Source organism: Sminthopsis crassicaudata, chromosome 5 (assembly GCF_048593235.1).
Source record: "Sminthopsis crassicaudata isolate SCR6 chromosome 5, ASM4859323v1, whole genome shotgun sequence".
Lineage (NCBI taxonomy): Eukaryota > Metazoa > Chordata > Mammalia > Dasyuromorphia > Dasyuridae > Sminthopsis > Sminthopsis crassicaudata.
This window is the reverse complement of record NC_133621.1, coordinates 41,074,398-41,086,172: the sequence shown is the minus strand read 5'-3', so window position 1 is coordinate 41,086,172 and position 11,775 is coordinate 41,074,398. Positions and strand designations below refer to the sequence as shown.

The 11,775-nt window shown below is 33.7% G+C and overlaps 1 protein-coding gene across 2 annotated transcripts in view; it reads right to left on the bottom strand.

Moving 5' to 3' along the window:
* Positions 1–8,640: 8,640 nt before the first annotated feature.
* KIAA1143 (KIAA1143 ortholog) overlaps positions 8,641–11,775 on the bottom strand; it is a 38,082-nt gene continuing 34,947 nt past the window's right edge. For both annotated transcript variants that reach the window (XM_074271693.1, XM_074271694.1), the window contains one exon: positions 8,641–9,869. In XM_074271693.1, the coding sequence (XP_074127794.1) occupies positions 9,786–9,869 (84 nt within the window). In that variant the 3' untranslated portion in view covers positions 8,641–9,785. The remainder of the gene's footprint in view (positions 9,870–11,775) is intronic.

The window sequence follows — 11,775 nt, the reverse complement described above, 5'->3', positions numbered from 1 at the left end:
TTGGAATAACAAGAGAGGGAGCTAGGAGCATAGTAAAAGCCTGTCCAGCTTGCCTTCCTTTCCATGCTCCTACACTCCCTCCAGGGAAGAACCCTCATGGTTTGAGACCCAGTGAAATTTGGCAAATGGATGTGACCCATTATAAATCTTTTGGTTGTCTGTTTTTTATCCATGTTGTGGTAGACATCTTTTCAGGATTCACATTTGCAATGCCAGCAGCAAAAGAGAAAGCCCAAGTGGTCACTGAACTCCTTATACAAGCATATGCAATTATGGATGTGCCACAAGCAATAAAAACCGACAATGGACCTGCATATGCTTCTAAACATTTTGCATACTTTTATGCACAGTATCAGATTTTACACACCACTGGCATACCTTTTAATCCTCAAGGACAGGCAATAGTAGAAAGAGAATCAGAGACATTAAGATGCTCCTCCAAAAACATAAGAAAGGGGGAGCCACAGGTAACCCTAGAGAACTTCTAAATTTAGCTCTTTATACTATTAACTTCTTGATTTTTGACAAAGATGCACTGGCTCCGGCAGACAGGTTTTATAACCCACCGGGAGGACAGTGTCCAGTGCAAGCAGCTCCACTGTCTTTAGATGATCACCAGGTGATGTGGAGAAACCCAGAAAGTGGTGAATAGAAGGGACCAGATAGGCTAACTGCTTGGGGGAGCAGGTTTGCTTGTATCTCTACAGATGGAGAAGGAATCAGATGGGCCGATGGGCCGTTTTCACCTTGTCCGTAGGAGAAAGATGGAGCAGACCCTTGATACGAAGGAGAAGATCCAAGAAACATCAGGTGATTCCATTGCTAACTGTGCCTACCACTGAAAAAGCATGGCAGTTATGGTGTTTGACTCATGGACATCAAATATGGTTAATGAGATTGATGCTGGACTTCAAAACCCTCAGGAATCTTTGGATTTTCTGAGAAATGATAAGACTGTTGCAGGACTTCAAAATCTGCAGGAATCATTGGATTCCCTAACACATAAAAAGACTGTTGCAGGACTTCAAAAACTTGTGGGGATCATTGGATTTCCTGACACATGAAGTAATGGACAATAGATTGGTTTTGGACTATCTCTTTTATTGCTGAAGGAGGTGAATGTGTGACTGATGTTTACATACCTTCCTTCTAGGACTTCTAGAAATCTTTTAGAAGACCATGTTGATCCATACTGTTTGTTATATCACTACTTACATGTACAATTTATGCTTGTTATACCACATCGAGCTTGCACTGACTGTGTGGAGAGTCATCACTAATAGCCTGGACTATATTGTTATGTGCTTGTGTAATATCTCCCATGCTGATGGGTTTGTGCACAACTGTTTCTAGTAAGACCCTTCAGCCCAGAAAACTGCTAGCAATATCTGGTTTGATTCCCCACTTCCCTTTGGTGCTTTTCATCTCTCTTCTTGAGAAGTCAGGGATGGCTTGACCATCTGTGTTCTAAAACAAAAGGGCTGAAACTCTTAAAAGGTGTGCTTGAATCAGACGACTGAGCACTTAAAGTCAATTACCCATTGGACAATGATTCTATTAGCATATGCTTGGGAAAATGGCTCTTTTCACTGTTCTGTACTGGCTCAATGTTTGGTATATACAGATAATTGTAGGCAAGGAGTAGAGGGTGGGGTGAGACAAGCCAGACTCACTTGGGGGCAGGATGAGAAGAAAGGTGAAGGTTGTAGACTCCAGAATTGAGAAGAGATCTTTGGCTAAACTCCTGTCAGTTTGCCTGCTTCTCCCTCTAAAGACCAAGGACTTTTACTTATCATGACTCTGGTTGATCCTGAGGCCTTCAGGGAACTAGCCTGGACTTTATAGAGTAGTGAGGGAGAAAAATTTGGAACACAAAGTCTTGCAAAAATAAATGCTGAAAACTATCTTTGCATATATTTGGGAAAATAGAATAGTATTGAAAAGAAAAAAGAGGGGAAAGGAGAACAAGTAAGTCAGTCACAGTTGAGTATCATACAATTATTGAATGTTGCAATCAACATTCAGTTTGGATGAGAATGACATTTTCCACTCAAAGTTTATTTAGAATTGCCTTGAATCACTAAATTGCTGAGAAGAGCCAAATCTATCATAGTTGAACATCACAATGTTTTCCTGGTTCTGCTCACTTCTATCTTTATCAAATCTAATTGTTTTTTTTTTTTTTTAATCAGCCTGTTCATCATTTCTTTGAGCACATTAGTATTCCATCACAATCACATAGCACAACTTGTTCAGTCATTCTCCAGTTGATGAGCATCTCCTCAGTTTCCAATCTTTGCCACCACAGTAAGATCCTTCGCCTCTTCCCTCCCAGAATTTTTAAAATCTTTGTGATATAGATCTAGTGATGGTATTGCTGGATCAAAGAGTATGCAGTTTCATTGTCCTTTGGGCATCATTCCAAATTGCTGGATCAATTCAGAACTCCACCAATAAGGCATTAGTGTCCCAATTTTCCCACATCCCTTCTGACATGTCATTTTTCTTTTCTGTCACATTAGCCAATCTGATAGGTGTGGGGTAGTACCTCCGAGTTGGTTTTTTACTGCTAAAAGAACATTTCTAATACAATATTATAGTGGTGATAATGGGAATCCTTGTTTCACTTGATCTTGCTGGAAATGCTTCTAGCTTCTCCCCGGTAGATATAATGCTTGCTAATGATTTAAGATATACAATAATATATATCTTTTTTGGCATTAAGTTTCTCATGATGTAGTTATGTTACTGCTACATGTAATTCTTTTTTTAACTATAGTAAGAATGTGTTGTCTTTATAATAGCTATGGTAGCAAAACACCAATTTGTACAAAAACGTTCTTACAAATAGTAAAATTTTTATTTTGTTTGATAAGCTACAGTCTAAAAATAACATTTTTAAGTTCAAACACTTGTTTCAAGATGAGAGACAAAAGAGTAGTGGATAAAGGCTTGGAGCCTAGATTCAAATCCTTCTAACACCAGTTGGCTGTAGGTCCCTGAACAAGTTATTGAACTTTTCAGGGCTGTGTAAGCAATTCTGACAGTGCGAAGTTAAAGGTGCTGATCTGTTTTAACATTAGGGACTTTCATCCTCTGAACATCCAAATCATAGGCCCAGTCACCCTTCCATCCTATCATAAAGTAAGTCTACTAATTGTTCTTGTTTAATTGGAGTAACTCTAAATGAACTGTATCTGTCTATGGCAAAAGCATCTATAATACAACTGGGTTCTATTAGTGCAGAATCTCATCAGATTCCTCTAAATTATACTATTTTCACACACATACACAAAATCACATCATAATTTCAATCATATTGAAATTTTTCCTAGATGTAGTATTGCCATCAATAAATTTACATAATCAAAGTTCCCTAACATCATAATCAGATGAGCATCTTTACATCTGTTGCTTCATCTTTGGTTCTATTTCTGACTTCTCCATCCAACTATAGCTACCTCCTACCCTTGCTCCTTTTTATGTGCTATCTTTCCCACTGGAATGTAAGCACATGGAGGACAGGGAATGTTTTTCTTTTTGTTTGGAGCACTTAGCACAGGGTCTGGCATTATCTATCTTGCAATGCAAAATAGGAAGATTTCAGTTCCCCAATTATTTCTTCAAAAAGGTCTTCAAACACATGGCATTTTTCCTACCATGTAAGTTGCAAGTGAAACCATTTGAAAGGGTTTTCTATATGATTTACCAGACATTTCATTATAAAAAACTGTAGGTAGAACAAATGGTCCTCATACTGAAGGAAGTTGTTTACTTTTAGCAATTCAGCAAGCCATCTTAGATGATGCATTCATCTTTCTGATGTCACAGTAATGCTTTTTTGAATGTCATTTTTTTCTTATTAAAAGCATCTAATTTTCTCTAGAAAAAAATGTCTTTTCAATATATTCTAGAAGTATACTTTCCAAGATACTCTTTTCAATTGATTAGATTTCATGCTATCTGTAACTAAAGCATTTACATAAAGCAAACGGAGGTCTTTCATCTTCATCAGTAAATATTTATGGCAGTGGAAAAAATAGTGGGTTGTATTGTTTAAATGTTTTTGTTTTGTTTTGTTTTTTACTTTTTTTAATTTTTCCACTATTTTATCTGGCTCTACTGTCTTTGGCTATATTAATTCTACTCTCTCCAAAGGATTTTTTCTTCAAATTGTTTTCTTCATCATTACAAGATATTATTTCTTCTTCTTCTTCTTTTTTTTTTTTTTACTAAAGCTTTTTATTTTTCAAAACATATGCATGGACAATTCAATATTAGCCCTTGCAAAGCCTTGTGTCCTAATTTTCCCTCCTTCCCTCATGCCCTCTACTAGATGGGAAGTAGTCCAATATATGTAAAACATGGTAAAATATATGCTAAATCCAATACATGCATATATATTTATACAATTGTTATACTGCACACGAAAAATCAAACAAACCAGTAAAAAAAAAAAGAAAAAGAGAAGCAAAATAAAATGCAAGCAAACAAAAATAAAAAAGAATGAGAATGCTATTTTGTGAACCGCATTCAGTTCCCATGGTCCTTTCTCTGGGTCCAGATGTCTTTCTCCATTACAAGTCTATTGACTTGTCGAAAAGAGCCACGTTCATCAGAATTGATCATCGTGTAGTCTTGTTTCCATGTACAATGATTTCCTGGTTCTGCTCATTTCACTTAGAATCAGTTTATTTAAGTCTTTCCAGGCCTCTCTGAGATCATCCTGCTGGTCATTTCTTACAGAACAATAATATTCCATAACATTCATATACCACAATTTATTTAGCCATTCTCCAACTGATAGAAACTCCACTCAGTTTCTAGTTCCTTGATACTACAAAAAGGGCTGACACAAACATTTTTGCACATGTGGGTCCCTTTCCCTCCTTTAAGATCTCTTTGGGACACAGACCCAGTAGAAATACTGCTGGATCAAAGGGTATGCATAGTTTGATAACTTTTTGAGCAGAGTCCAAAACTGCTCTCCAGAATGGTCGGATACATTCACAGTTCCACCAACAATGTACCAGTGTCCCAGTTTTCCCACATCCCCTCCAACAATTGTCATTATCTTTTCCTGTCATCTTAGCCAATCTGAGAGGTGTGTAGAGGTAAGATACTATTTTTTTTAAAAACTTAGAAACAACAAATCAGAAAAAATCAGAAGGAAGCACATATAAGCAGGACAGTATTGAAAGTATCACATGAAATTATTATTTGCTTTTTTAAAAGTAAACAGTATAAAATAGATTCATAATTTTATAATCTTTTTTTGTGTGTTCTTTGGCACTATAAGTTCAAATTTTAAAAAAGAATGGATCCCATAAAAAGAAATTTTCAAGCAATAATTTACCTCCAATGCCAAATTCTTTCAATTTTTAAAAGTTGCTGTTTCCAAAAAAAAAAAAAAAAAAAAAAGATATTTTACTTGCCAAAATTAGTTATGTTGAGAAAGACTTTTAAGAGTATTTTGAACTCTACACAAAAATTATTAAATTCCAAGTTTTCATACCCACATTCATAAATATAGGCCAAGGATGCTGTGCCTTGTGGCCTATTGGTGGTAGCATAGTATGCCTGCAAAAAAATTCAACAAATGCCAAATCAAATTTCACTATTTTTACACAGGCCATGTTAAACAATCACAGTGAACTATTGTTGGAGTGAATTTGTCATTTTGTTCACTTTAATTCACTGAAAGAAGTAGATGTACTTATACAGTAATTTTTACTTTTGTTTCTTGCCCCTAACCTTAAGCCTCAGGGTGATGTATTCTCTAACTTAAGAATTCAGGAGGAAAAAAAGACATCTTGTATAATGCTACCACAGCATTACTGTTACTATTTGACAGAATATAGACTTTATAATGAAGAGGGGAAAAAAAATCAGATTCAAATTTTAATGTGATCCTTAATAACAATAGCATCAGAGTAATCCTAACATGAAAAACCAGAAATCTTCATCAAATCTTCAAATACAACTCTGAATTATTACTACACATACTGACAGGTGAAAAATATTTTGTGGTCCTTTTAAACAAAACTCATGTTTCCATATTGTGTGAGTTCTGCTAGCACTTAGTCATGCTGGGAATCATAGGAATTCCTGGAATGAGAAGTAAAAGTGATTAAGTTAAAAACCAAGCCTTCAATTGTCTGGTTCCATTATTAGAGATAAATGAAATGCCAAAGACAAGCATTAATAATAAGAGAGGGAAAAATCGATACATTCTCTTATTTTAATAACTTAAGGACTTTAAAAAGATCTAAAGTTTCACATTTTTTAAAAATGCAGTACAATTTTAATTGGAGAATAGGACAGATCAAAGGAACTTCATATTAAATTACAAAGCAGAGAAGAAACATTCTTTCAGCTAGTGATCAACTTAACTAACTGTACATTTGTATTATTTCTGCATCATAATTAACTCATCATTTTGTTTAAAATGAACCAAAGTGAACTTTCTTTTCCTAGATTTTTTTTTAATTTTTACCTAGGTCTAAAAAAAAGTCTTTAAAATGTATCTTTAAATTACAACATGCCAAAATAATTGTAAGATGCCTCCATAGCATTTAAAAAAGTATCTTAAAATTACAATGTAAGAATACTGTATTATATATTTCATATAACCCATAACTTTTATAATTTGGGATAAAGTTCAATTTTAAAATGAGCCCTAAGAACTGGCAACCAGTAAAATAATTTCAACTGTGAAACTCTACTTTAAGAGACCCAAATTCTAATGTCAAATTTATTTCTTCCAGAGCAGCTAGGTGGCACAATGCAGATTACCAGGACTAGAATCAGGAAGACTCTTCATGAGTTTAAATCTGACTCCAAACACTTAGTTGCCTGTGTGACCCTGGACAAGTCACTTAACCCCACTTCAATTCCCACATATATAAAATGAGTGGAGTAGGAAATAGTAATCTAACTCAAAAAAAGGATGAACATCATAGGATCATAAATTTATAGGTGGAAAGGACCACCAAGTCCAGCCTCTTGATTTTATATATAAAGAAATTAGATACGAGAGATGACCTTTACCTAGGGACTGATAATATCTGAAATGAAATTTGAACTCAGGTTCTCCTAACTCCAATTCCGTGAGTGTGTGTGTGTGTGTATACACATAATATATTTATACACACACACACATACACACACACAAACTGTCCCTATTTAACATGCAAATGTATATATATATATATATATATATATATATATATATATATATATATATATATATACGTACATTCACACACATGAATGTTAAAGAGGAGTAGTAGTTTCTAATAAATATCCCTTCCCACATTTGCAGTAGGAGGAGAATGGAAAGCTGAAGAACACTCTCCTATCTCAGTTCACACCAACAGTTGGGAATCAAAGCTGAAAGTGTGCTCTTCTAGATTTTTGTACCAATTGGTACCTGCAACTTTCCACTTCAACCTCTGCCTCCTATTTCTTAGGGAGATGGCTATTTGCACAGGATTTTTTTCTTTTAAATCATTATTGTTTTTGAAAGCACTTATTGAAATCAATTATCAGCTCAACTTCAAAGTCTTTTGTATATAAGTTTTAACATTTATCTCAGGGCCAAAGCCTGAAACAATTGTACTAAAACTAAAAGATGACTCTAAGCAATGAAGAATTGTAATTAATTTTTTAAAAAATGTTATCCCGAGTGCTGGCTACCATTTTTTTCCCCAAGCCATTTAACTTCATCAGTCTCAGACACTACAGGTGACTGAAAAGTAGGGGCTGATAAAAAACTAGGGACTGGTAATAATGATAGGTAGGAGATGAAGATTTACCTAAGTTTAATTTACAAGGCAAGTCTATGTAGATCATGAACCATCAGTGAATATTCATTATTATTAATAATAGCCTTCTAAACCAGAAAATCTAGGGGCAAGGGAGATACAGCACTGTAGGCTTAAAGCTTTCTAATAAGTCTAAAACCCCCAAGGACTAGCAAACTCTATATGGAAATTAAAAGCCCTTTGGCAATTTCAATGAGTTTGGCTGGAATGAGTTGGCCCAAATTCCTGGGATATAACTGACAACCTTGAGCAATAGGTAGCAGCACCACTGAATGAAAATTAAAGTTTAATTAAATTTTTATTTCTTGCCTTGAGGAATATGCTGCCATTTTGTTCAGTTTTTAACCTATTTCTCAAACTTTCCCTCTGCTAATTTTTTTAGGCAGAAAGCTGGTCAAAGAGCCAAAAGGGTTAATGCAGAGTAACGAAACATCCCATCCATAAGCAACTACTATAGACCACTAACTCACCTTTCAGGGGGTCCTGAAGCTCAAAACGATTTTCATCTTATAATACTATGATGTTTTAATTTCAAATACAGTAAATTATCTATAGATAGAACTCAAACAAACAAAAAAAGCTTCCTGGCGGTCCTCAATAATTCTGAAGAATGAAAAGGGGTACCAAGACCAAAAAATTTGAGAATCACTGCTGGAATCTATCTAAAATGCTGAGGGGACACAAAAGAATAGAAGCAAATAATTTTTAAAGAATTAGCCACTGGCTTAGGCTGGCAAAATCAATCACACCAGGATCCCCATTTTGTCTTTATGGATCTTAGCCTTCGGTACATGTATAAACATGTCTAAATATCAGTTTTATTTACATCTGTTTTTATTATGTTCTTATAAGCTACATTAAAACATTAACAGTTAAACCTCAAACAGCTGCAACACAGCAATTTCTGATCAGCTCCTTCCCAAAACTTTACATTCCCCATTGATTTTACTTCTTTTGCTTCAAAATAAAAAAAAACAAAAACAAAAACAAAAAAAACTGATTCAGGATGTTTTCTCACACCAAGAGAATTTGGGCCAATCTTCAATAAATTCTTGGTAGTGTTTTAATTAGAGCACAATAAATTATTTTAGATAGCTAAATGGGATTCAGAATCCACCTAAATTTCTTTTGTTGAAATGCACATTGTCCTAAATTTCAAATCTTCTTCTTTTTAAAAATATATATATATATATGCTACAAAGGAATCAGTCATTCATAAACTTAAATAGAACTTTCTAAGTTTGAAAGGTGGAATATAATAAAAATGTCAAAAAGTTTGAAAAGATTAACAAAGCACAGGTTTTAAATACTTGTTAAGTATCTAAGTTAAAAGATGTTTTAATGTTTGAGGGAAGTTGCAAGCACTAAAATAAAAAAAAAAAAAGTATTTTGCATTAACATATTATTCATTATAATTCAAGGCAATTAAATGAATCATGGGCTTATAGGTGGGAAAAACAAGGCAGCTTCCTCAAGGTCATTGAGCAAATCTAATAATATCCTGGTATCTAGATCTAATCAATAGTTTTAAATGAATACATAGACTTTCTGTCTTTAATCTAAATGGTCATGGGTATTATGTTAGAGATATTATTACAAAGGAAATAGGAAGAGTCATCATGTATAACTATGTCATGTATTCGTGATCTAGTACCTTAAGTGATCTCTATTATTTTTGCTGAAATATTTCAATTACATCAGAGTTCAAACATACTCTAGATCACCAACATACACACTCCCTAAAAAATGAAAAAAGTCCAAAATATAATCTTTAAAGAACATCCCCAAATGCCAGTGAAGGAGAGAATACAGAAGTTCAAAATATGTTCAATTACTAATCATCTTCCTCTGTATCATCAAAAGAAAGCAGGCTACTATTTTTTATTTGTTTCTGAATGTTTTTTGGAACCAAGTCCTCTTTTTTTCCTTCATCTTTTTTCTTCTTTCTGGAGTTTGCTGTCAAACCCAAATACTTCTCATCAGAGGATCGCTTGGCTGGTTTTCTGAACATAATTTTCCCATCGGCTGGAGCTGGTTCTTCATCTACAGTAAAGAACAAAGTTAAAAACTTCTTTCAAATTATTCCACACCAGTATTTTCTCCTCTTCTGGTTAAGCTTTGCAAAGTTAAATAATAAACATTAATGTTTATTAAAAACTAGGAGTCCCAACAAAATAAGCTAGTTCAAGACATTCTCCAATCATGACTTCTCCCACTTCCGATTCTTCAATTCTAGCATAAGTAAACAAATGGCAAGAAAACAACCTGATATTAACAATTTTAAAAAATTATTTCCAGGGGATAACCCAGTCAAATTTTGCCTAGTTTCCTGTGCCTTCATTATCTATAGCACAGGAAATTCCAAATTAAGAAAAGAATGGTTAGTTTTTGGTTTTGGTTTTTTGGTGTGTGGCCAGACCAATGATTTCATTGAGGAGGTCTCCCTGGGGAGGAAATACCCTGTTTTCCAGTTCAAAAAAATCACCTGTTCCATTACTTATGTTCTTAAAGTATTGCTTGGGAGAACCAAGAAAGCTCATGTGACTTGCCCAAGATCATACAGTCAGTGTTTATTAAAGGAGCATTTGGACTCAAGCCATTTTAACTAAGGTTACCTCCTATCTTGAATTTATGCTCCAAAATTTTGTTTTTTTAATCAGATGGAATTCAAAATGTATTGTTCTATAGAAATAATTTTCTAAATAATAGTATCCCAGAACAGTTCATAAATGACAGGAAAAGTCAATTTGACGAGGCTGTGAAAGGACAAACACACTAATACATTACTGGTAGAACCGTAAAATAGTCCAACTATTTTGTATATCACCTTACTCTTTGATCTATCTATTCCACTCAATAAATAGGCTAAGGAAGCCCAAGATAGAAACAGAGGTCCATTCAATCAGCAACATGCTTTGTGGCAATATAGAATTAGAAACAAAGTGGGTATCCAATCAATTGGGGACTGGATGAAGAAGCTATGGTGTATGGATGTAATGAATTATTATTATACACTAAAAAAAAATGGGAAATTAAGAAAAAAAATGAAGATAAAAAAACAGAATCAAAACAATAATATGGAAAATTATTTCAATAACATAAGTAAAGCAAACTAAATGCCAAATTCTAAGTATTAATAATAATAATGGTCCTAGAAAACACATGAAAATGTATGACTCCTTCAAAGTAGAGAGGTAGACTATAAATAGTAGCTAACTTTATTTAGAGCTTTAAGATTTGAAAAACAATTTACAAATATGGACTCATTTTATCCTCAAAATAATCCTGGAAAACGTTATCTTTTTTTTTCCCATTTGAGGAAAACTAAGCAGGCTGATTTGCCCAGGATCCTGCAACTGGAAAGTACCTGAAACCATATTTGAATTCAAGTTTTCTTCACTTCAGGTCCAGTACTCTATCGACTGATTTATTTAGCTGCCCTATTACTAGATTAGAAAATTGTATATATTATCCAAAGTAGCCACTGTGTCAGATGTTAAATTTGAATTAACAAATGTAGCCCATTGTTTTTAAGAATAAATTATGATAGAATCATTCACAACTACTCTGAAGGACTTATCATGAAAATTCCTATCCATACCCAGAGAAGGAACTGATTGTGTCTGAATTATCTTTCTCTCTTTCTTTCTTTTTAACTTAATTTTTCTTCTAGGTTTTTATTTTCATTAGGGTGGAAGATCTATGTTTTCTTTTACCAGTTGACTTTTATGGAAATGATTTGCATAATTTCACATGTGATTTCTTAATTGTGGCAAGAAATAAGGGAGAGACCACCCTAGAACTCAAAAATCTTAAAAACAAATATAAAAAATAATTGTTTTGAATGTAATTGGGGGAAATATTAAATAAAATTTAAAAAATAAAAAGAAATTATTGATAAATAAATATTTATTAAACATCTAAAAAAAGAATAAATTACAAAACTGTT